At 41.6% G+C, this 27,644-nt stretch overlaps 1 protein-coding gene across 1 annotated transcript; it reads right to left on the bottom strand.

The window, feature by feature from the left end:
- LOC144112369 (uncharacterized) lies at nt 1–24,985 on the bottom strand (the record flags this gene model as incomplete). The annotated part of the gene is made up of 7 exons (XM_077645219.1): nt 24,930–24,985; nt 23,748–23,813; nt 15,049–15,144; nt 14,015–14,128; nt 4,806–4,841; nt 3,081–3,265; nt 1–160 (listed from the first exon to the last, which is right to left on the bottom strand). Coding segments are annotated over exons 2-7 (643 nt in total), but the record flags the coding sequence as incomplete, so codon positions are not given.
- Nucleotides 24,986–27,644: the final 2,659 nt, after the last annotated feature.

The following is a 27,644-nucleotide window of genomic DNA, read 5'->3' as shown; positions in this document are numbered from 1 at the left end:
CAACAATTGCACTGTACAGCCGAAGATTCTTAAAACTTTGTTTTTCACCCCGCCCCTCCAATGTGTACCTGAGGGCCACGGGAGTTTTTACTAAAGTCTTCATGATAAGTTTTGTTGTCTCATCAGTCGTCTCGCCCCCGATAAGTGCCAGCTTTCTGATCTGAAATAGATTATACACATTATACAAAGCAAACTATATGCCATTAAAACCCTACAATGAATCTTTAATAAAGCTCCCTCTTAGAGGAACCATGTGGAAGTCAACAAAAATCAGAATCATGTAGAACAGGGTCATACAGAGGACTCAAACAGACTTATGATCACAGTGGTGTGATCTATCAGCCTAACGATAACAATTCTCTGTTGTCTTCTATACGCCCATCTTTGCATCATCATATGAACTTCCTTTTATTCATGACTCAATGGCATATGCTTCCCAAACAATAAGATAAGGGGGAAAAAGTGAAGCCATTACTTTAAGGCCACCTTGAACCACGACAAGATTGTAGCCTGGAGCTACATGAGTGATGTAAGCACATAACAGTCAGCTGCAAATATGCACAGCAAGGCTAACACTTGTGCTAATTTCTTGTAGTAGGCTAGGTATTATCTACAGCAAATCCTCATTCAACTAAATTTGTACAAAATGAAGCTTTCAGGTCTACAAATCCAAATGCAACATGAGGAAATTTATTTCGAAGTCCCAACTTAATCTGAAGTGGGCTCACCATATGTAGAAGGCTCAAATTAAACTACACCTGAACAAAACACTATGCATCAAAATAATATTAAAAGGAATCAATATGTTGCCAGTAGTTCATAGGCACAATTGAAAGAAGTGCAATACTAAGGCAAATATTATTTCAGACTACTATTCTATGCTCACGATGCAAATAACTGTATAGTATTGCCCTCTCCGAAAAAAGAACTCGCATATTTGTGCACTTCTATACGACGACCACGGCTCGAATGGCATGCATATAAGTGTGAAGCGTTCGCAATAAAGAATTGTTAGAAGTTCAAAGCTCGTCCTTGTCTGTCTACTCTGCCGTCTTTTGTGCGCTGCTATGCCTGTAATTCACGCTAACCTGCTGCAACAACAGCAGTGATCCACACGTTAGTAAATCAGCAAAGCGCAGCTGCACACTGCTGTGCTGCACATTTTTTCAACACTCAATGGCAAGTCACTCGTTTACTTTTTTTAAGGCACTTGACTATCCGCACCTGCAGGTTACCCTTGCTTCCACATGCATGGTTCAGTCGTTCTCCTACTGTTCCATATCTGTGCATGCACCACATGCCACTCTTCATAGCTTGAGCAATGCACTCTCCTCTCATGCAAAGCTGCCACCAGTATCGTGCCACACTGAGAAAAAGACCATAGAGGCCCTTCCTATTCTGGAATAATTCTGTTTGGAAGCTTTCAAATTTTTGCCCATAATGAAGCACTTCACAGAGCTCTGGAAAATCATTGCCATGTACTTTTCATGTCAAAAGCAGGCAACAATGTTTCAGCTCCTTGCAGAACTTTACAAATTGTTTTCTTAGCTTTTCTCTTTTCTTTCTGGTGTTTTGCACACCGAAATAATGAGCTTTAACTGCATATTTTTTTGCACAGCACCAAGTTTCTCCTAAACTGCATTTCGGCTTATGCTACAAAGATATGATCTGCAGAACAAATCTGCAGAACAACACTGCAAAAGCTCATTAAATCTTTTGATTTTTTTTATTTTACTATAGATACGTCAAGGGCCTTTGGGTGAGGGCTTTACATGAGGGGACTGTAAAGGGATTGTAAAAAAAACTCAAATTGTCATATGACCCCCAACAAAACTGACAAGAACTACTTGCACCAGAGTAAATTTATACATTGGAAGACTGAGCAATGGCTGCCCTCATTTGGGATGAGAACAACATAAAAATGGCTACTTTTCGCATTTCCATCAATATTTTGTGCGCACTGTTACGAGTAAAATCCGAACTTCTAACTTGTAACGACCTCCCCAGAATCTTTCACGGTGCAATGCTGTAGTGGCGTTGCGTCACGGCTGCGTCTCGTGCGAACAGGCTTCACCACACAACGCACGAAATGACACTTGACGAGTGCACAGTTTGGAATGATGAAGGAACCACACAGATGGAAGCGAGGAAAATGCACAGTGCCGGCAATCAGCGTTTGAAACAGCATTCAGCTGAGCCTGGATAGCTCACTGATGGACGTCTGATAGCTTCTGTTGCCACGGGCTAGCATGAAGCTCATAAATGCAAAACCAAAACTATGAGGTCACCCTATTCTCGGAGATGAGGCCATTCAATTTTTTCATCATGCGTGCAGTTGTGTGCATGTCACAGATGCGTACTGAACTCTACAGCATGCATTTCAGGTTTAGGGAGGGCCACCTTGATGATTGCTTACCGTGCCGATTATATCTGGATGGAGCTAACCTTTAAGAGCTCGTTCAAATTAACCGTTGCGAGACCCATAGCGTCCAAATTGGCAGGCTTTCAAAGATATGGCCGTTAGCCAGGACTATGCTGGCAGTTCAAATTTTTCGGCTTTATGAATTAATGGGAGTCGAATTAACCAGTAAAAGTTGAAAGTCTCAGATGTTACACGGAAGCAGGCAGCTGCTGCCACGATCGCTGCCCCCTCTGTCCCTGCCCTCTGGCACTTATGGCTGCCGTGCCGGTCATGGCACTCGTTTTTGTCAAACAGTTTTATGGTTCTACCTTCTCTTTGCATTTTAGAAGAAATGTACCCTTGTGATATGACTGACTAGGCCGCTATATCATGGGGACACTTCTCCGGCCCTGTGCCAGGCGCCAGGCTATTCAGGGTGTGGCAGGGAAGAGTTAGAACTAACCATGGCAGAATTTATTCGCGTTCGAATTAAGAGGCTTTATTATTACATATATGCTGCTACGGAGCTTTGCTGCACCAAGTAGTACAGTTCAAATTATCCAAAAATCTGTTTTAATGACCTATGAACTAACGAGCTTTTACTGGAACTACTTCAACACTTGCCCCCTATATTTCTAACATCACTTGAGAAGACAAAGGACAGCAAATGTTTTCTTACCTGAAGAGCCCTCTGGTCTTTATCTGCCAAAACCTCTTCAATGTCTGCCAGTTTTTCCAGTGACGTCGCTACCATCACTGCATCGCTTCCAGTTTCCATGTCTAGAGTGGCAGAATAGTTTCCCTTTAACTCCTTGATATCGCTACGGATCTCCAGCAGCAGCTTCACGATGTGATGATTAAAGCCTAGAAAAAAAAACACTTGCCTAAATAAGAGTGCATGAATTTAACTGAAAGAATAGCTGCACTGAGCAAATACATCAAAAATGTACATACAGATGACTCAATAATTTTAACTGATCTTATTGAACCTTTCTTGGTACAAACTTCTGGTTTACTCAAGTAGAACCTTTGTTCCCATCGACAAGTGCAATGGTCTTATTAAAACAAAATTTAAAGCAAGAGTTCAGTTGCCTTCAAGTTCAAATTATTAAAGGGACCAACAACGGACCAAAATATGTCATGAGATTATGGTGGAAATGAAATATAATAAACTGCAGAGGGCCCCTAATGAAGGTGTGCAACACGGGCTGCACTGTCATGAAACATCCTGCTCAGCAGGGTCTGAACTAAGCGCTTGGCTATTGGCGCAGAATATTTTTCAGGTGGCGACCACTACCACTTGCCTCATTCTTTTTGGCGCCATCTTTGTGATGGCTTAACTGTCAATAAAATCCCGTTGTTTTCTCTTCAACAGCTATTTACTTAGCTCCCACATGTGAAGCATTCTGTATGACCAAGTAGCTAGACACATGCCTTGCAGGCTTTCTTGGCATACAAATGTCTGCTTAGACGACAAGCCTGCAAAAGATTATGAAGTTGCATTTAAATAATTATTAGTAAAGTTACCGGAATCAAGCACATTGGCCAAGTGAGGCCGACTACTACAGTAAACACCCGCATACAATACGAGGCTTCTTTCCAGAATGTACCATGTCAAACTCTCAGCTCACATCAAATGCAGATCCAAGCAATTTTCAGTTCAAGTTTGTAGATCCAGTTTCATAATATTCAGTGCTAACATCATAAGGCTTCCAATGAACGGAGCCCTTATCTAGTAGTATTTTCGGTACCTGGTTTCTACCAATTTAGACGCTTTGATTTTAATGACTTTTAATCACGTTATCGCAAGCAAGACGATCGCATCTCTCATGATGTCTGGATCACGAAAGCAGTACATGACTGCTTTTAAAAGAAAAATTTCAGCTGGCGCAAGCAAAGGTAACCCGTCATGCACTACTACATGGTATGAATGAGATAGATTCCATTTCATCAAGCTGACCTCGCGATGCCCATGCTATCAAAATAAACTACCGCATCTCACACAGTGTCGGGATTGCAAAAGCAGTACTAGGCTCCTTTTAAATGGAGAGAAATTTTAGCTGCTGAAAGTATAGGTGCCGCATGAAGCGCTGCTACATGGACTGGATGAGGTAGGGAAAGCCCGTATAGTTGCTGTCACTGAACAGGAGACACTTGAGTGAGCATTCTCAAGGAGTCCATCAGTTGTGCTTCTGACAAATGTGGGATGTCAAATGTGCTCAATAATGCCAGAGATGAGTTTCTATCAAAAGATATAATTGGTAAGGGACTCTCTGAAGACTACACCGGACGGCCACCACCGCTGAGACACCGAATGCAGAGCAAATAACAAATGCTTTCAGTGAGCTCTTCTTACTCTCGTTTTACATGTAAAATTCATTAAAATATAAATTGGTCTACTCACGTTGCTGCTCAGGCGAAATGCCTTCCTGGCCTGCACCTGAAATGTTGACAATTATTGAACCCTTCAGTTTACCCCGCAGGGGGGCGCCTGCAGCTTGCAGGCGTCGCGACGGTGAGTGGCGACACCGCGGGTTCCCGAGCATCCGCAGGGACATCTCCGCAAGGGGATGATGGTGAACTGTGCATCACCACGGACCCGAGCACCCGCGCCTCGCCGTGCGTGGCATCGCCGTGTCCGGGGAAAAGGGGATCCTGGTGGTTGAGCCGATGCCGAGCGTTTGGACCCTTAAGGCCCCTTGGCGGAAGCAACACACCACTTTGGCCCCAGCTTCCTGCAGACGGCACCTCCGGCCTGACCCGACCGGGGGGAATCGGCAGTCGCCTTTTCCTATCCTCCTCTTCATCTTTAACTTTCCTATCTCTGTCTCACAACTCTCCTATATCCTACTCACTTCTTGGTTTTTCCTTTTTTCCTCGCGGCGAGGGTTAACCTTGTGTGACCAACTACCCTGAGTTGCGTCATATTTGGTTATAGTTGAGGTGTACAGCTGGCGTGGGCAGGACTTGCTATCAAGTTCCTGTCCCGTCCCCTTGTTGGACTCCGTGGTGGGTGGCTGGCACCATGACCGAAAAACAAAGTTTTTTTATGGCTCCCCAACTTTCAAAACCTGATCGCTCTCTCAAAAGAGGGCGGAACGAGGCAGACAACTTCTTTCAAAAAAGAAAAGTAACTTTCCCCAAATATCATGTGATCCACAGTGAACAACAAGATAAACAGGCAAGAATAATATCCCCCTTCCTTGTGTCAAAGTGCTTGACTGAAACCCTAGGCATTGGTTATAAGCTGTCAAAAATGGCCAGCGGCGACTTACTGCTCGAACTGTGTGACAATGTCCAACATTCTAAGCTCTCCAACCTAACGTCCATAGGGGAAATCCCGGTCTCCGTGACTCCTCATCGCTCACTAAACACTGTCCGAGGCGTAATATCGGAAAATGATTTCCTTCACATAACTGAAAAAGAAATGCTCGAAGGGCTCATCGACCAAGACGTCATAGATGTCCACCGAATCAAAATCCGGAAGGACAACAAGGAAATAGACACAAAACACATGATCCTGACGTTCAACACCAGCACCCTGCCCGACACAATCGACGTGGGATATTTGAAAATCAATGTACGACCATACATACCAAAACCTCGCAGGTGTTTCAACTGCCAAAGGTTCGGCCACGGCTCACAGAGCTGCCGCGGTCGTAAAACTTGCGCAAAATGTGCCTCTAAGGATCACCAGTCTGATGTATGTGACGCAGCCCTGTGCTGTCCAAACTGTGAAGGAGAACATGCTGCATACTCCAGGGCGTGTCCGTCCTGGAAGAAAGAAAAAGAAATTATCACCATAAAGACCAAAGAAAACATTTCTTTTAAAGAAGCGAGAAGGCGTTTTGCGCTTACAAACACATTCTCCTTCACAGCAAAACAAAACTTCGCTGATGTGGTGCGCAGGGGCGTAGCACCGCACAGCACTCCGGCACCTGCCAAGGCCGCTCCCACCGAGCCTATGGCAGGGCCATCGACGCCCCAGGCAGGGTCAGCGAAAGCTGCCCTGTCACTGCCAAAGCAGGGACCGCCGGTCCATGGGTCGGCATCCCGCAGGACCTCCCCTCGTCGGGAGAGGCCTGAAACTAACACAACCGCGGCTGCGCGGTCCTCCAGCACCTCTGTTGAGGTGATGGATACAACACCCACTCCGCCTCCATTACAGCGGCGGAACAGCTCTCTTGAGCGAAAAAAAGACAGGCCCCTCATAACGGGCCCACCTCATAAGTAAATCTCCTTTCATTTTCTTTTAAAAACACAAGCATGGCTTTTTTAATTCAATGGAATTGTAGAGGACTTATGCGGAATTATAGTGACATAACAAATATTTTAGGGTCAATGTTACCCATAGTTTTATGTCTTCAGGAGACCAATCTTGGTCCACAACATGTACATATCCTGAAACATTATCAAACTTTTAGACGCGATCGCGAGCAGGCAAATCGACTCTCAGGAGGCGTCGCAATTGTCGTCCAAAGCGGCGTCCCTGCTCGAGAAATCAAGCTCAATACAAAACTTGAGGCGGTTGCAGTCAGCATCGTCAGCTATAAAACACTAACAATCTGTTCCGTATACATTCCTCCACAATTTACACTAACAGTCCATGATCTAGAAGAATTGATAAATGAACTTCCAGAGCCATATCTGGTAGTTGGGGATTTTAACGCTCACTCCCCTTTTTGGGGAAGCGAGCGCTGCGACTCTAGGGGGCAAACAATCGAAGATTTTATCCTCTCAAATAACATCTGTCTTTTAAATACAGGAAAAGCAACTTATTGTTGCCCAAGCTCGGCAAAAATGAGCTTTCTCGATTTAGCTTTCACATCACCATCGCTTTTTACAGATTTTAAATGGGATGTTTTAAATGACCCCCTGGGAAGTGATCACCTACCTATTATCATCAGCCTCTCATCGTCTACTGCAGTCATCCCCACAAGACCACGGCGCTGGAAACTTCACCTCGCCGACTGGTCACTTTTTACAGCAAGTGCCACACTAGAAAAAGAATTTTGTGAAGATCTCAGCATAGACGAAATTAATGGAAAATTTACTACATGCATAATATCGGCCGCTACACTAGCCATACCACAAACAACAGGACTCGTACACAAAAACATAAAGTATGGTGGACACAAGAATGCACAATGGCAAAAAAACAACAAAATAAAGCTTGGGGCTCTCTGCGTCGGTATCCCACAGCGGAGAACTTGATTGCCTTTAAGAGGGCCAAGGCCAGAGCGCGATTCATTCGGAGAACTGCCGAGAAATCCTCGTGGCAGAAATATGTGTCCTCTATAAACAGCTCAGTAACCTCAAAAAAAATGTGGGAAAAAGTTCGAAGATTCAGTAGTGACCATACCCCTTTCACACTTCCTCTATTGACTACACCCGGGACACAAACATCATTAGAAGAACAGGCCAACATACTAGGTGAGCATTTTTCTGAAGTTTCCAGTTCGTCCAATTACACAAACACGTTCCAGAAGCACAAAGCAATAGCAGAAAAACAAAAACTTCCATCTGCAGCAGGTATGCACGAGGACTACAATCAACCCATCACACTCCAGGAATTGATTAGGGCATTATCTTCTGGTAAAAAGACAGCGCCAGGCCCAGATAATGTGCATTACGCAATGCTTGCCCATCTCTCTGAGGCTGCCGTGCAGGCATTGTTGAAATTCTTTAACAAAATATGGACAACTGGAAATATACCTGAGGAGTGGAAGAAAGCAATAATAGTACCTTTTCTGAAACCCGGAAAACAACCAACAAGTCCTAACAATTACAGACCGATAGCCCTCACCAGCTGCATCGCTAAATCTTTCGAAAGCATAATAAACACTAGACTGACCTTCACACTTGCATCTCGCCGACTCTTAGATTTACATTAATGTGGATTTAAGAAAGCATGCTCGACCATTGATCACCTTGTCCGCCTAGAAAACACCATCCGAGAGGCGTTCATCCACAAACAGCACTGTATCGGTGTCTTCTTCGATTTGGAGAAGGCATATGATACCGCGTGGAAGTTCGGCATCCTCCATGACCTAGCAGACCTAGGGATCCGCGGCAGGATGCTGAACTGCTTGAACGATTTCCTGACTAACCGCACATTCAGAGTCCGTCTGGGAGCAACTCTATCAACGACATTCACCCAAGAGAACGGCGTACACCAGGGATGCATTTTAAGTACGACACTCTTTATAGTAAAAATGAATTCTTTGGCCAAAGTAATACCTAAGTCCGTAATGTATTCAGTTTATGTAGACGACATACAGATAGCATACACTTCTTCCAACATACTGTCCTGCGAGAGACAAATACAAATCACACTCAATAAACTGGCTGCTTGGGCAGAGAAAAATGGATTCAAGTTCTCCCCTCAAAAAAACAGTAGCTGTTTTATTCTCATTACGACGAGGCCTAAAGGTCGATCCCAATCTGTGCTTGAATCAAACCACACTGCCAGTCAAACAGGAACATAAATTTTTAGGCGTCACTTTTGACAAGAAACTTACATTTCTGTCACACATTAACAACCTGAAAAAGAAAGCATCCCAAGCCCTCAATGTATTAAAGGTACTCTCGCGAAAACGGTGGGGGTCCGATAGAGCATGCCTATTGCAAATATATCGCTCTTTGGTGCGCTCCAAGCTAGACTACGGGTGTGTGGTATATGGTTCGGCAAGAGCATCCTACTTGAAACGACTGGACCCTGTTCATAATCTTGGTTTGCGCCTATCAACTGGAGCTTATAGAACATCCCCGGTAAAGAGTCTTTACGTTGAAGCTAATGAGCCCACACTAGAGGATAGAAGAGTCGCACTAACATGCACGTACATCCTAAAAACCCGTTCTCTCCCTAAACATCTCTGCTATCCCATTGTTACCAAGTGCCCATCTAAAAGATTATTTAACAATAAACCACAATCCATCCGGCCACTAATAATGCGCTTTGAAGATAAATGTGAAGAGTTAGGAGTACTGGATGCCCTGCCGAATATTGCACAAAAATATGAAAATTTACCACCATGGTACAACCTGCCTTCAGTGTGCGACTTCACACTGACACACTTACATAAAAAGGAAATGCCACATCAGCTCATACTACAAGAATTCTTTGAACTGCAAGAAAAATATGACACCTTCACTGAATTCTACACTGATGGGTCAAAAACAGAAAGTCATGTTGGATGTGCAGTAATTCAAGACAAAAATGAAAAAAATGATACGACTGCCACAGTATGCATCGGTTTTTACTGCTGAGAGTTATGCAGTCTTTGTAGCAGTAGACCAAATAGTAAAAGAAAACATTAAAAATAGCGTCATTTACACCGATTCACTGAGTATGCTCAAAGCGCTGCACTGTAGAAACGCCGCTGAACCCATTATAGGAAACATCATACATAACATAATTAAAATAAAAAAACAAAATCATAACATTATATTCTGCTGGGTGCCCAGCCATGTTGGAATTGTAGGTAATGAGAGAGCAGATGCATGCGCAGCACAAGCTCGAATTGATCAAATAAAACAAGATAACATACCACACAGGGATTTTTTGAAATTAGTGCACAGTAAACTCAGAATTAAGTGGCAGGCTGCATGGGAAGAACAGGCAAACAACAAACTGCATTCTATAAAACCCGTTTTAGGAGAATGGAAATCATGTAGACATCAAGAACGTTTTACCGAAGTTATTTTATGTCGGCTACGCATTGGGCACACACACCTTACACACAACTTTTTACTGACAAAACAAGACAAACCTCTTTGCGAAATGTGCGGCGATGTACTCACTGTAAACCACATTTTAATTTCATGTAGAAAACTGGAACAACTAAGAAAAAAATATTTTACAACACTCTACAATGAATACATCCCATTACACCCCAAGTTGCTTTTAGGTGATCAAGCACTGGTTGATCTTTCAAGCATTTTTAAGTTTCTTAATGAAGCCAATGTTTTAAACAAACTCTAGGTATAAAAAGTGTAACATTTAACAAGAACCTAACCTTGCGTTTGGCGCATCATAGCCATAGTTGCTTTTGCGCCATTAAAATCAATATAACTAACTAACTAACCTTCAGTTTACTCACAAGGACGACAGCGGTGGCTCAGTGGTTACGACACTCTGCTGTTGACCCGAAAAACACGGGTTCGATCCCGGCCACAGCAGTAGAATTTCGATGGAGGCGATATTCTAGAGGCCTGTATACCATGTGATGTCAGTGACTCAGTGCATTTTAACCCCAGGTAGCCGAAATCTCCTGAGCCCTTCACTACAGCGTCCCTCATGGCCTGAGTTGCTTTGGGATGGTAATCCCTCAAAAACCACTGTTCATTCACAGCAGGGAAATCACCTTGCCTCGCATTTTGCCAGCAGCTCAAAATTTCTGGTTGGTTTGTTAGTTTGTGGGGTTTGATGTCGCAAAGCGACTCCGGCCATGAGGGACGCTGTAGAGGAGCGCTCTGGATAATTCGACTGCATGGGGTTATTTAGTGTGCACTGACATTGCACAGTACACGGACCTCTAGCATTTCACCTACATCAAAATTCTACTCCCGTGGCCGGGATCAAACCCGTGTTTTTCGGGTCAGCAGCAGAGCACCATAACCACTGAGCCACCGGGCAGCGAATCAAAATCTCTAAATAAACAAAAAGCAGAAATAACACTCTCACATCAGTTACTGCACAAAAGGTACCCTGGGCAAGTGTACACAAATAGTAATAAAACTAAGTTCAACACAGCTGAAACACCAGAATTTGACACTTGGTTGACAGTATGACAGGATGTCTCAGCATCTTAACAAATACTGCAATGGCATCATGCTGTTAGGGTGCCGACGCAAGCAGGTTTATCATGCATACGTTTATCATACATGGTTCCCTGTGTGTGCAATTCTGCATCAGTATCGTCATCATCAATATGACTGCAACCTCTGCACGGCAAAGGCCTGCCCATGTCTCTCCAATCAACCCTGTCCTTTGCCAGCTGTGCCCAACGTATCCCGCAAACTTCCTAATCTCATCTGGCCACCTCACTTTCTGCCGCCCCCTGCTATGTTTGTCTTCCATAGGAATTCACTCAGTTACCCTTAAAGACCAGCCGTTAGCTTTCCTTCATATTGTGTGCCCTGCCCAAGCCCGTTTCTTCCTCTTGATTTTGACTATAGGCAATTTCATAAATCAGGTGCAATGCTGTCAAAGCTAGCGTTCTTCTTAGCACTGCCTGCAGCCGCAACTAAAAAGTAGTGCGTTCCTTGTTGTGAGCGAAACATATATAGTGAATGCTTTGCCTGCAGGCTTACTACATTACACATTTGTCATGAGCTTAAATGCCCTCTTATTGCTGACGACACGCTGTCACTTTCTCCTGACTCAGACCACTCGGCCACAGAAGTGTGGAGTAACAAGTCTCCCTTTATTTTCCTATGCGGACTACTTCCGTACCTTTCACAGCGTTGCACCTGATGTATGAAACGGAGTATAGGATGTCACTAATCTATGTTTGTTCCCTCACCCACTCTTCCCGCTTCCGGTCTCTTAACGTTACACCTATCATTTTTCTTTCCATAGCTCACTGCGCTGTCCTTAAACTGCACTAACATTACACAAGATAAAGCATAAAAAGCAAATCATGGAAAATATGCTAGTGCAATGAATATGGCAGAACTTATGAAGGGTCATTCCTCAATGTAGTGTCCATCCTGGCCTACAAATGGGACATTATGGCAACACTGCAATTGTCAACCCTTTTGGTGCTGCGGGTTTAGTCAGTAACACAGCTGTGATGCAGTCAAAGCACTGTTTGCTAGTTGCTGGTGATGAGTACACTGATGAGAACTTCTTTCTTTAAAGTGTGCATTTCACAGACTACATTGCCAGGTGTGGGTATAGCTGCTACCAGCACATTAACAGAAAATGATACTATTCAACTGTGCTCCCTGTGCCTTGGACAACAGCACCGTACATGAGCAGCAGCCAAAAGTGCCGCATTTCAAAGTGAAAGAATTAAGCAACACAGACTCTGACCATATTGAAGAATTTTGCTTGGAAGTTCCTGGCACTGTGCACAATGAAGCATGACATCTGTAGAAAATAGTGGCAACTGCAGTTTTGATATCAACAGCAGTGACCATTTCTCAGTTTTCCACCAATTAAATTTACTGTAATGCAAATGTGCTTTTCCAGTTTTTTTTTCTTCACCCATTACTAAACCATTTTTTTCTAAACCTTGGAAGTACAAATGAACAAGCTCACAATAAAGGCTTGTTGATCATTCAATCTACTTACTTCGCTAAACATGCTCCACAATATTAAATAGTATAGCCGTCTACGTGTTTTATTCTTTGAAATGATGCATAAGGCATTAGCATACATGGATTACCAGGAAGTATTCACCTACAACCGCTAAATATTTTATAATCAAATTTCTCTCTCATGGTGATTCAGTTTCAACAGACAAATGATAGCTGTGATGCCAAAGGTGTGTACAGGTCATACGAGGCATGAAAAGAACTTTAGACATAATCATTCTGATTCACTGCCAACAAATGCCAGCCTGTCTCAACAGGCAAAATGTCCACGAATGAAAAAGCGGCAATTACATTGCAGTTTTAGATTGAAAGCTCTATTTCACAACCAAACTTGCAAAAGCCGTTTGATCGCTGAAGCCTGACCTTGAATAAATAAGTAAGATAATATTGCCACAACTGGGTTTCGAACCCGTGGCAGCGCGAACAGGTCAGTTTCGCTGGCCTGTGCATAAGAGTGCTATGCCATTACTGCAGCCGATCAGGCCTCGTGTTAAAATGCAACACACTCTTGCGCTATGCACTGCATGTCGTCATCATCACCTAATATTACTGTCGAAATAATATTGTGGTCCCATGCATTTGACTGTAACAGTGCCCAGTTGGCAATAACGAGCCCAGGTGTGGCTACTTTGGGTTCCACTCATGTGGTAGGGCATGATGAGAACACATTCTAGTGCATACTGATTAGAACCATTTTCCGCTCCTTTGAGTTCACATCACCGAGCTTTTTCTTGTTTTTTAAGCATAGCGAGTGCAAGGCTGACTTCAATGGCCATTATCTTGGTGTATTCCCATTGAGTGTATGTCAGCAGACACTGGTAGTTGCCATGTGGCACTGGCTGATTCCCATTGAGTGCAATATGTTTCGTGTGATGGTAGTATCAGAAGGTGCCATGAGAAGAGAATTCACTTCATTAGCTTATTTTAAATTACACAAGAATGTCAACAGCAAACCAAGATTATTTTCTGATCATCTGTAGCATTCATCAAGACATATGCCATCATCAGGCCCATTGGGCAGACAATCATGCTTTGGTAGGTACGTTTAAGAAATGCTGCAAGCCAGAAAAAAAAACCTTACGCAGTTCACTCTTGATATTGAAACACATTTTGCCAGTTCTGCAGAGTTCTAAATAATCAAGAACTTTTAAACACTTGCTGTTGACAGGTATAAAGCATCAGTTTGAATTAAACAAGTTTACATTAACGAGAGTGCACTGTAACAATGACTAATAATCACAAATATTCCTACAAAAAATAAAACAACATTATTCCATCCACTGCACTGACCTCCAACTCCAAGTGCATGCTGCGAAGAGAGAAAGCCAGAGGCTCCCATCGGAGTGCGAGTCCTGATAATGGGAATGCCATCTGGAGCATGTTCATCTGCGTGGTGGTGAGGAGCTGCAGGGATGTGTGAAAATATGAGACACTGTAGCATGCGTGTTGAGAAGCAGCACATTTAATGCTGTGCACGTTGCACCTTGAAGCCTACCAAGGATACATGGGGTGACCACAATATCATAACATTACTGCAGTGCCAGCTGCCACATTACACCTGCAGTATTTTTCTAAAACATCAAATAAAGTGGTTTGTCACGAAATCAATTTTCAGGGCTCTATCTCCAACTTCAGGCAGCAGATGCATCTGCCATATACTACTGTACTGCTCCCTTTTGCACACAACCTCCCAAGCAGCTTGCAATAGCTTCCTTACAATGCTGTGCAATTTTAGAAGGCCATCCAACAAGGACTGGCAACTAGGTCCATGGCACACACACTATTGTACTCAATGTACTCAGTATTTTTTACCGTAATACCTCAATTTAATATTATTTCTCTATTCACATATAACCCAACTATGGAAAGGCAGTGACTAACAAGGTTTCCTAATTCTTGCACACTTCAGTGTGCTTTCATGACTTTGAAAATACAAAGGGGTTTTAATTATTTTTCTAATTAGTGTACACATCGTTTTGCATTCATGGTTTCATTTTAGTTTCAGCCTGGCCCACTCGGGCACACAGTGCAAAGCCTTTAGAAATAAGCTTAATATTTTTTTCATTATGTACAAAACCAGAATGTTTTCTCATTGATCACTAGCCCCGCATGATATTGAAAAACTCTTGCAACATAAATGCAGATCCTATGCAACTGATATTTATATAGGAAACGGTTCTTGAGACTCTGAGTAAACATATTTTCTTTGCATAGAATCAGTATTTCAAGAAATGCTGCAAGTCAGCACAGAAGCCCAAAAACAGTCCATACTCCCACAGTGTTCTAAGGCATACATTAAAAATTCCATTCAGCTGTCAGCTTACCTGAATCCAGATTCCAAGAGCTGGAGCCGGCACAATCAAGGGCAGCATTGTGGCTCACAGTGTCTTGTGGGGTAGATTCTACATCACTGTTGCAAGCTGTTAATGCAATATGCAATGACATGACACATGAGTGTCACATGAGTGTCATAGTGACAAACAGTTAAAATGATACTGAAAACTAAACATTTCAACAGAATTGCCTGTCTGGTTGGGTCTGACAACTTATAATAAGCTGACACATCTTCAACCAAAAACTTAATTTAAAACCGAAAGTTTCAAAGCAACCTCTGCTCCTTCAGGGGTGACGGGGGTGGTGGCTAGCATCTTTTAAGTATGCATGGAGTGGAGCAGAAGGCAGAAAGAAGGAAAGCGGTGATGCGAAAGGTGCTGGCGGAGGGGGCCTGGGGGAGGATGTTTGCACTAATTGTTAAGGCTATTAGTCACATTGCCGGGCTGTGCAGTGAGGGTCAATGGCGACTTTTCTTCTTAGAGCTACAGAGCAATGTCCCTGTGCATATACTGGGGCGAGGTTCCCCTTTGTGCGGTTGATGTTGTTCGGGGTTCTTTGAATCTGCCAAGATTCGAGCAAGAGCCTGTTTTGACAATTTGTTTCGGTTCCGAGGATGCTGGTTTTGTTGAAGTTGATTCTGTGGTCTGAGCCATTGACTGTCACAGCATAGCCTAGCAATGCGACTGTAGCAACCTTTACCCTTAGTGCCAATGTCCTCCCATCTACTGCTCCTAACCACCCCCCCCAACACCATTCGCATCACTGCTTTCTTTCTTATTATTTATTTTATTATTTTATTTATTGATACTGGAATCCCGTAGTTGGGATTTTAGCAGGGTGGGGTTTGGCCTTCTGCTAGCCTGAATTATGCAGGCAAGGTATAAGTTCGTGCTAGTCACCTTTATTTTTTTTAGAAATCAGGACTGATTGGTCACAGCATGAAATGAACATGTAAAGTGCACAGACAATGGCCCTTAAGTCAAATGACTGCACAGGGACCCCTCATATGTTTATTTCCATTGCTGCTATTAAGAAATACAATCTGATCAAAGAAAGCATAAAATCAAGCTCTCAACAACTTTCGTTTAGCCCGTTCTTCAATCGAGGAATAATTACTCATTACCATCCACCTCAACACAGCCACTTGGATACCTGCAGAAAAATAAATTAAAATCTATTCCATTCTGTTTGTTTATTTTGAGGGCTTCAACGTCCCAAAGTGACTCGAGTTGTAAGGAACAATGTAGTGGAGGGCTCCAGGTAATTTCGACCACCTGGGGTTCTTTAGTGCACAGACATCGCACAGTACATGAGCATCTTGCATTTGGCCTCCATCGAAACATGACCGCTGCGTACTGCCAGGGGGAAATGGGGGGGTCCCTATATGCACTGGACAAACAGCCTTCTGTGATGAAGGTGAACTTTTCTCATGGGTCACATGTCAAAGTAGAATGCAAGGCGAGGAACGAGAAAGAAAACTGGAACGCAGAAATAGTAGTACATGGCAAATTCCTGCACTTTGACCTTCATCAATCCATCCCAGAAAACAGCAAGGGTTAATGACAAATTAGAAAGTAATGCGAGAAATACCCACAAGAATTACAAACTGTTGCACGGGAAATGTGACCGAAATAGGAAACCTGGGGCCCAAGTAAAGGAATGTTCAGTTGGAAAATAAAACATCCTTCAGCCACGTCGCATGCAACGTAACTGTTCTGGGGAGCAAAAACTGCAGAAAAAATGTTACAACACGACCTTTCTGGCAGCTACAGGGAACACGTTGGCAGCTCTGTCTATACGTTGTTCTTACTTTTTGCAGGTCAGTGTCATTTTTCGTTTGCCATTTTGGCAAGTTTTACTTCGTGTGTTCCCTGTTGATGCCGGAAACTGTGTTGTAGGCATGGGTGATGAAATGATATGCTTGATATGTACAACAGAAGTAGACATGGATGATTCTTACTTGATGTGTAGTGACTGCAATTATGCGTATCACTTAGGGAAATGCTCTCGTGTTCGTGAAAGCCAGTTCAATTCCATGGGGGAAACAACAAAAAAGTCATGGTGATACCAGACATGCTGAGCAGGACGATCACGAAGTGGACCGAAGAAACTTAGTGCTTCGGAGGTTGCTGTGCTAGAGAAATCGGCAGATGAAATGCCTCAGATTGGCCTTGTTCTTGTAGATATACATGAAAACTTGCAACGCTTCTCAGCCTGAAGGACACCATTGAAAACATCGAGCAAGCTGTGCAGCTGATGTCTGATAAATAGAACAAGATTCTTGCTGACATTGCACATCATGAGACAGAAATCAAGGAAATTAAGACCAAGGTACAAAGGCTTGAGCAACGGGAAGTAACTGAAGTTCAAACTATGCAGGAACAATTAAATGACCTTGAATGGAGGAACCGTAAACTGAACTTGGAGACTTGGAGTTTCACGGAATTGCACAAACTGAAAAGGAAGATTTGCTTGGTAAAGTCAATGCTCTCGCTAAGACGATAGCTGTTCCAGAATTAGCCCAACATGAAGTTGTCGCCATTCATCGCCTTCCTTCCAAGCCCGGCAAAATCCCTGGCATTATCCTTCGCTTTGCCCGACAAGATATGTGTGAAGAATGGTTCGAGAAGAGGCATGGCCTAAGTACCCTTCCATCGCAAGTGTACATTCAAGAAAATTTAACAAAGCACTCTAGGGACTTAGTTTTTGAAGTAAAGAAATTGGCTAAAGAACATGACTTTCAATATGTGTGGCACAGGAATGCTAGGATTTTTGTTCGGTGTAGGGACAGAGAGCGTGCATGGCGAATCCAAGCAATGAACGAACTGGATAGGATTGCGACCAGCAGTCCTAATTAGCTTATTTGAATGTTTTTCATTGTTTTCCCCAAACAATGTCATGGACAGACAACACTATGTATCTCCAAATGATTTTGACAACTATGTTGGCGGCTACTTTCAGTCTTCCTTCAATGCATTTCACGCTAATATGCAATCTGCTCGGAATAAAAGCACTTCGCTAGAGGTTCTGTTAAATAAGATTAAGACTGATGTTCTGGAAAGCGCAAAAGACACACACACAGGAAAAAAGGGAGATGACACAAAGAGCGCCTACTACCAACTGAGTAGGCGCTCTTTGTGTCATCCCCCTTTTTTCCTGTGTGTGTGTCTTTTGCGCCTTTCAGAACTTCAATCATGAACCAACTAGCCCCAAAGCAAGTTCTTCTGCAACATTAAGACCCAGTTCAGTGTACTCATGTTGAGTGAAACATGGTATCACGATGATAATGATGCACTTAGTATGCCGGGATATCAGACATGTAATCTTAGTCGAAGCAACGGTAGAGGAGGTGGTGTTGCTATGCTGATAAAGAAAGATGTAAAATATGAATTCCTCCCAGCTTTCAGGAAATCAGCAACAGATTTCTAGGTGTTATCTTTACGTTGGAACAAGTTGGTGCTTGTAGTGCTGTGCAGACCCCCTGAAGGAAACTTATCAATTTTCTTTAATTTTCTTGAGTCTCTTTTCACATACATTTATGAGCGCTGTCTTGGGCTTATTTGCGGAGGCGATTTTAATGTAAATACGCTTAGTACAACCCCAGGTCCTGTTAATGAATTTAAGCTGTTGCTTGAATCACAAAACATTACCAATACCATATATCTTCCAACACGTGTTACGTCCAGTTCATCAACATTGCTTGACCAATTTCTAACCAAATATGCAGCCCATAAAGTTAAATCGGGAGTCCTTGCATGCGATCTTAGTGATCACCTTCCTATTTTTGTCTGTGTGAAACCTTTAGATAAAGAAAAACCAGTAAATCGCAGTTACCTACCAGCCAATTTTGCCATCCCAGTTAGACCAATTTCGTTATGATATAAAGAAAACAGACTGGTCAGATGAACAAGAATCAGAAGACCCTATTATCTAATTCTGCTTATTCCCTGATAAATTTACTAATCTTTACAGAAAACATTTTTCTTTCCGAACTATTAGCGTGTCTAGAAAAATCAGGAAACCTTGGATAAATGATTATCTACTGGCCACAATTAGTATAGTCAAGAACGACATGTTTCACAAGTTTATTAAGACACGAGAAATGGCTAAGCTGAAGGAATTTAAGAAATATAGAAGCAGCCTTAATAAGGAAATCAGGAAAGCTAAAAGTGACTATCTTGAAAATTCTTTCAGCACGGTCAAGCGTGATTGCAAGTCTACTTGGCGGAAACTAAATGAGGTTTTGAGCCGTTTATCTATGTCTGACCCAATAAGTGAGCTGAAAATAAATGATCAGCTAGTATCTCGTTCCACTCTGGCGGATGCTTTTGATGAACACTCCGCAAATTTCTCGGTACCAACATTATCTAATCATGCAAACCCGCTCAGTAATGAAAACCCCTATAGTGTTTTCCTCAGTGCTGTTACCGACAGTGAAGTGTATTTAACAATTATGCAGTTAAAAAATTCCGCCAGCTGTGATGTCAACGACGTGTAAATTAAGCCGGTAAAATATGTTCCCGATGTTACAGCAGCCGTCCTAACACACATATTTAATTTTATTTATTTATTTATTTATTTATTTATTTATACTGCAGCGCAATTATATGCGCTGTGGCAGGAGTGGGAAAACACAAAAATGCAAGGAAACAAAATGCAGCAAAATGTACAAAGTGAGCACTACAAAAAGGTAAAATCACAAATGAAATATCAAACAAGAAAGGAACTGTTAACGACAGGGTAAGAATACACAGCTATTATACGTCTTCAACGGCAGTTACAAAGTTTTGAAATGGACAAGAACGAATGGACCCGGGTAGAGAATTCCAGGCTTCTATTGAACGGGGAAAAAAACTGAATTTGAACAAATTAGCATGCGCAAAATACGGTATCAAATTAAGCTCGTGATGACTTCTTGTAGATGATAATGGTGCAAAGTTAATGTAGTGGTTAGCTGACAGCCTTACTGAGGAATTGACGACACAATGTAAGAATTTTAATGATTCAGTGTGGCGACGGACAGACAGCGTGGTTAAATTCAATGAGAGAAGTGTAGAAGAGGGTGAGAAATCGCGATCATAACGATGACATATAAAACGCACAGCTTTCTTCTGGACTGCTTCTAACATGTTAATTTCGAATTGCTTGTACGGGTTCCACACTACAGCTGCGTAATCAAGAACAGGGCGGATTAGAGATTTATACAACAGTAGCTTTGTGTCTTTTGGTGAATTGGGTAGCGTGCGTCGTAGATAACCTAGTTTTTTTAGTGCTTTATTACATACGTAATCAATGTGTTTAGACCAAGACGTGTTATGCGTGAATATGACACCAAGATATTTGTACTGCGAGACCCTATCCACCACACGGCCATTGAAAGAGTAACTAAAATGGGAAACGGAAGGTTTGTTACAAAAAGACATGAGGACGGTTTTGTCGAAATTAATTCTCATTTGCCAGGTACTACACCAACTACAAAACATAGCAAATGACTCTTGGAGGTGACGATGATCATTAGGCCATTAATTACTTCGTATAAAACGCAGCCATCAGCGTAAAGACGAATGTTAGAAGAAATGTTATGCGGCAAGTCATTTATATATATTAAAAAGAGTAGTGGTCCAAGGACGGAGCCTTGAGGCACACCTGACGTTACATAAACAGCAGTAGAATGAGAAGAATTATAGGATACGAACTGGGAACGAGATGAGAGAAAGCTAGAAATCCAATCAACCAAGTGAGGATTGTTTAGTATAGCATTTAGTTTAGCAAGAAGCTTGGAATGTAGAACAGTATCGAATGCTTTCGAGAAGTCTATAAAAATGGCATCAACTTGGTTATCGACATCGAGGTTATGTAATATATCATGAGCAAATTCTGTTAATTGTGTTACCGTACTAAAACCGCGCCTAAACCCATGCTGAAAGTTAGATAGCAAATTATTTGATTCAAGAAAAAGCATGATGTGTTTATGAATGATGTGTTCCAACATTTTGCATGACTGTGATGTCAATGAAATCGGTCTGTAGTTCGACAAGCACTGTCTATCACCAGATTTGAAAAGAGGGAGCACTTTGGCTAATTTCCAAGAAGAAGGAACTGTAGCGGATGATAAGGACTTGTTGAATATGATGGTCAGATATTTCGAAGACCACATGGAGTAACGAACCAGGAACGCATTATGTATTCCATCTGGGCCGGTAAATTTCTTAACGTTGAGGTTTAATACAAGATTTAGGATGCCATCAGTGTTTATGACAGCATCACCGATTGCTGGAGAAGAAATTATATTAGTGAATGGCGGAATGACGTTGTTATCCGGAACGAACACCGAGTTAAAATATTTGTTGAAAGCATAAGATATTACAGCAGGCTCACTGATGACGTCATTATCTAATCTGAACGAAGTGGATGAAGTGTCACGTGGTAAGATGGATGACCAAGATTTTCGGGGGTTAGTTCTTAACAGATCGCGCAGGTGGACACGAAAAAAAAATCCTTGGCCATGCGCAACTTAAGATTAAGTTCTTTTTTTTTTGTGCATAACCCATCTGGAGTCTTTCCCAAGAGCATGCAAACAGCAAAAGTAAGGGCTATCTATAAGAAAGGTGACCATAATAATCCTAATAACGATCGCCCAGTATCGATTCTTCCTGTTTTTTCAAAGGGTTATAAAAAACTTATGCTTGTGCGCTTTGAATCATTTTTTGGAAAAGCGAACAGTATAACCGATGCCCAGTATTGTTTTAGAAAATTCAGATCTACACAACTTGCTTTGCTGTTCCAAAAAGAATACATTTTAACAAATATAGATAGTAAGAAATATGTATACGTATATTTCTAGATTTTACAAAGGCTTTTGGTTATCTGAACCGCAATCTCCTTCTTGTAAAATTAAAAAACTATGGTGTTCGTGGATTACCGTTAGAGCAAATTAAATCATACCTTTCACATCACGTCCAATATGTTCAGATTAACGAGTACTCTTCAGATTTACCTTGTACACACTCGGGGGTTCCGCAGGGAAGTATTTTAGGGCCATTTTTATTCAATATCTACTTAAACAACATTGTCAATGTGGACTCGCAAGCTAAGTTTGTTATCTACGCCGATGACACCAGCATTTTTTGTGTTTCGCAAAATTGTACAGAACTCTTTAGCATTGGAAACTCTGTATTATCAAAGTAGGTGAATGGACAAAGCAGAATGGTTTAATAATAAACGATTCCAAAACAAAAGCAATTGTTTTTCGCGAAAACAAGGATGGTTTCGTCAGAATTAAAACTTAAGATTATGGTTCGGAGGTTGCAATTGTGTGTGAATTTAAAATGCTAGGTGTCTTTTTTACGGAAAAAATGTCCTGGGACCGGCACACTGACTACATATCATCAAAACTTTCATCAGTAGTTGGCATTCTGTACCGAAACAAGAATTTCCTACCCAAGAATATTATGACACTCTTATGTAACTCACTTTTTCTGTCTTAATTAAGTTATTGCATACTCATGTGGGGTACAAACACAGTGACCAATATGGAGAAACTCAGTAGATTACAGAGAAAGGCGGTTAGAATTATTACATGTATTCAATATGACTCCAATGTACAGCCATTGTTTCAAAACCTTGGGCTATTACATGTGAAAGTTATGTACAATTACAATCTATGTCTGGCACTAATCAGAGAAAGGAAGCAAAACTTTAACATACTCACAAATTTAGGGAAATTAACTGCTAAAATTTCGTCAGGTCATTTCACACGTAAACCCGAAATCTGGAAAGTTGATTTCTGCAGAACAAACTACGCGACACAAACACTAAACCACTGCATTCCCACCCTTTTAAGTTCCTATTTATCTAATAATACCGACATTTTACAGTTGAATACTAGGCAGCTTAAGAAATTTTTTCTTCAATAATACCCGTATCATATGCTACTGGATATAGCACTCTACAATTCATGAAATGACATCTCATTTTCGCATTGTTCTTTTCTTTTTGTTCTTGGGACGGGGGAGGGTGAGTGCTGTATGTGCTTAGAATGTATTAACACACTCCTCATTTGCACACTGTGTTTGAATACGACTGCACGGTAATTTTAAATGCGCAAGAGATGTATGCTGTTTCACCACTTTCCATGGTTTTGAAAATTTTGATACCTTAATCCCCACTACTGACTGATTTTTTCTCATTCTATATCTCCCTCTCTCCATTGTACGTACATTACCATGTAAACAATTTTGAGTTTTTCATGTTTAATGAGCTTCACATTTTGTTCGTACTTATAAGCCACTATTCAAACTGCACGTTCCCATGTTAAATGCTGTGTCTATGATGCTCTCTCTTGTATGTTATTGCTCTCTAGTGTCACATATTGTTTTTATGTAGGTGGGCGAGGACCAGTAAAGCCGCGGTTGCAGCTTTTAGCCACTTCTTCCCCCATCGTTGATGGAAAATAAAACTTATCTATCTTTCTATCTAACCTGTACTGTCTTGAGCTGCTGCAAAAATTTTGTTGGAGCTCATTCGGTGCCTTATGACACCCAGAGTGTGTCTAACGACTTCATATTGCAGTTGTTATGACTTCACACTTAAAGTGGATGTCTCAGAAAATATGAAAAAGGTACTTTGGTCTTGCTTTGAGTATTTACAGCACTGCGTTTTGGGCAAGATATTAGTCTGTCACATTCACCTGAGTTGAGATGGTGGTAGTCCACATGTTTACCTGAATGAAGTGTAGGCATTGCAAGTACCCCATCTGCAACAGAAGATAGGCGGAAGGGTATTGCGTTGCTCAGATAACAGCACTTGCAGTTGCACTTAAAATCTCAGCTGTTCAGTGACTAAGGGCTTTTGACTCCACAGCACACAAATCTTAATTGCAAAAACCCTCTGGCAAACCTATTACCAATCTGCCATGTGGGCCAAAAGTTAAATTCTAACATCTGCGAAATGAGTTCGTTTGATTACTGAGTAATTGTCTTACTATGCCACACACATGTAACATACAACAGTTCAGGACCTCTCCGTTTTGAACTTTCGCCCTTCATGTTTGTAATGAAATTTTTGCACGCACAGATTATAACACAGGTTAATGCTCACAAGCATTTTTAGCTTTTCAAGGACCAGACACAAAGTGCCTGTTCTATCTGACTGCTTGGTTCTTCCCTGTGCAGATTACCAGATTTCTGTTCCCTTTTGAAAAATATCCAGGTAAAGTGATAGAACCTGTCCATATTTTAGCTGCCTGACTTCCCTTCTTCCTGATAACAGAAATAGTAAACTAATCTACAGCACCAGCATGGCTCACTTTCCTCCCACAAATCAAGGATTAAGCACTTGAGTTTGAGATCATTTTGGCATGATTGGACATAAACTGTATTTTCAATAAGGATAGCTCTTTCGCCCGGAAAAGTTCTGTAGTTGCTGAGACACTGACGACAACCCCATTCAAATTTTGTGCTAAATAAACATTGATTACGTGGCTCATTCATGCTATGCTGATGTTTATCTAGCCAAAAAGAATGCATTTATAGCAGAGTAGTTTTATAAGTTTTTAAGCTTATCAATTCCGACTCATAACATCAATCACAAAACTTGGTGATCATCATCTGGGAGTGAACAGTGGTTTATTCCAGCCTCAGTGGTCAGTGCATGATTAACTGTTTTGACACAGCAGTTTCACAAAAGTGACCAGCTGTGGTACCACCTGTATTTGATTCATTTCTTTTCCCCTTTTTCATTTATAAAAGCTTCATTTCATAAAAAAATTTGTTTCTTCATTAGAACACAGTAATCTATCAATGCAGGCAAACTTCAAATTGTCCTTATAATGTCCAGTTAGAAGCTATTGCACTCAAAGGTCACTACTCACCTGGAATGCATAGCCCAAAATTTAGTTTCTCCTACAATTGACAAGTTCTGGAATACTGAAGCAATGAAAGGTGCACACTCAGCTTCAGAAATGCCAAAACTTCACTATTTTGATGAGATGGAAGGAATTTTAGCAAACAGCTACAAAATTAAAAATTCAGTTTCTATTAAGATATCACATCAAGGAATTGCGCATGAGCGTGCAATTCCTTGAACATGCCCAGTTTAGCAACATCTTGTGTGCTGACAAAATGTTTCATTATGTGCATTTGCTTTCGAATGACATATAACGTATCGTAAACATGGATCACCAAGTTGAATTCCTCCGTGCTCAGCAAAAAATTATGGTTCAGTTTGTTCCATATTTTAGGCTGTGGCCCTAGTAGCCAAACAGTGGTTGCCCCATAATGAGTAGATATTGCACAAGGCACACAAAAACAATATAATCGCAGTTTCATTATTTCAGTTTGCACCACATCTTTGCTAACACCAGAAGCTAGAATGACCGCAAGTGAACAAAGAGCTATGATATTGCAGTCTTTGTTTGCACCACATAATCTCATACTTGTTTGACTTCGCAACTGCCATTAAACTTCTGAAATTGAAACCCGAACTATATGAAAAAAAATTTGGTTATAAATTATTTGTCAAGCACAGGCAAATTTTAGGTAGTGACTTGTTTACTGATGTCTTTTGTATCATTTCAAAGCGGTGCCTGTTAACCATTGCATGGTCCTGAAATATGACCAAAATGTCCTCTCTGGCTTGTATAGAAAGGGCTGTATTAAAACAAAACCGTTCTCTCACCATGCCCTTTTACTGTCTCATCTTCACTTTCTTCCGATGAATCAAGATGAGACGTTTGCTCTGCAATTGCAGCTTTTTGGCGGGCTTCCCCATATGTATCTAATAAGGAGGATTGAAATGAAAGAGTTAGGCAAACAAACAAAGAGGCTCAATACATTGTAAGTGTAATTAATATGATATCTTCACTTAATTCAAAGTTCATGTTGCTTCTTTGCTCTAAACAACTCAAAGTATCAGACCTTATCAGATGGCAAAACCTGTCAATGAAGTTTTATTACACATTGGGCAAATCAACATGCCTTAATATGCATTCACGCCATGCTTACAATTTTAATCTCAAGTAGGCAGAGTTAAATTATAACTGGTCAGTACCGATTTTGAAATTGATTGCAAAGTATACAGCCATCACATAAATTAGAAAACAATAACACGTAATGAGTATCAGTGATGTCCTTGCCTGCATACACCAATACCCTGCACGGGCAGACCCTCCACTCGTCGGTTGGTTTGGCAAGTCTCCGCACTAGTTGTTTTACAGAGTAGAAGCCGAAGCCCTTCGGTGGCCACATGCAGGTATCTTTCGACCTCGACAGCCATTTAGTGGGCACTGCAGCCACCGAGTCGCCTTCATCAACAAAAGCCACTACACAGAAAGGTGATCTTTCCTTTCGGCTCCTTTTTCTGAAATGAAAAATGCAGACAATTTAAGAAGCATGCAGACCATGAAATATGTAATTAATACACTATCTGTAATAGTGTTTATTAATTACTGGATTAGAAAAGGAGCAGAAAAAGGAAGTCTAGAATAAATACGCAAATATACGAGTCAGTGGCACACCGGACAAAACAGGAGTTAAGAATTTTGCCGATTCAAAGATACTTCAATTTCAACCAGTAAAATGACTACCATACAGATGATATGTAACATTTTGCTGATATAAAATGACAAGAGTGTGCAAGATAAATAGGGGCAAGGTACACAGGCAGGATGCTGACAAGCCCTTCCAGGAATCAAAGGGTGTGGTTATGATACACCACAGCACTTCAAGTCTTGAGTTCCAAAGATGCGACAGAAATAGCAGAACTGCCAAATTAATAAGCATGACATATGAAACATACAGAGCACATGAGGAATACACTAGCAATAAAGTGCATAGGCAGCAAAAAAGAAGTCAGGCATAGTCAGAAATCAAAAGTACGTTATACAGGTAAAAAATATCAATGTCATTAGCAATTTAATATAGCATAAGTTACAAAGGAATTCCGTACTAATTCATACAGTGCGTAAAGCATTGATCACTGCAATGATAGAGGAAGTCTAAGCATAAGGTGTTGGAAGTGACCAGAAAGTACCATCAGGGGCAAAAGTAACAGACCCCCCCCCCCCTCCTCCAAGTTCTGCCCCGTGCCACTCTGCATAGGGGCACCAGCTGACAGAGACCTTTCACATTTTCTCTATTTTTCACCCTCTTCTTCGCTTCTTTCACCCTCACCTGGAGTAGCATGCTAGGCTATCAACCAAGCAGACCTCTTCTGTATTCATTAAAGTCTCTCCTCCTCCTCCCCACCAAGCACTTCTGGTGCAGGAGCACAAAAACTTGCACAGAATTATTGCCGCTCATTCAGCAGGCACACTTAACTTTAGGCCAGCAGCTTATCGATATACCCAATATGAAAATATTACCACTAACAACTGGGTAAGCATTGTGACCTATAAGGCCAAAATAGACTGAGGAATAAATTGAGGAGAGCACAGAATGCTATCTAGGAAGAACAAAGGAAGAAATCATATGAATAAATGGAGAGAGGTTGAATGTGTAATCCAGGAGAACAAAGTCCATTTTCTCATGGGTAACAAAATGAATTCGATGCAAAGAAAAAATACTGGGGAAGAATGACAGCTATGTAG

This window comes from Amblyomma americanum, unplaced genomic scaffold (genome assembly GCF_052857255.1).
Source record: "Amblyomma americanum isolate KBUSLIRL-KWMA unplaced genomic scaffold, ASM5285725v1 scaffold_74, whole genome shotgun sequence".
Classification (NCBI taxonomy): Eukaryota; Metazoa; Arthropoda; class Arachnida; order Ixodida; family Ixodidae; genus Amblyomma; species Amblyomma americanum.
This window is presented reverse-complemented; position numbering and strand designations above follow the sequence as displayed.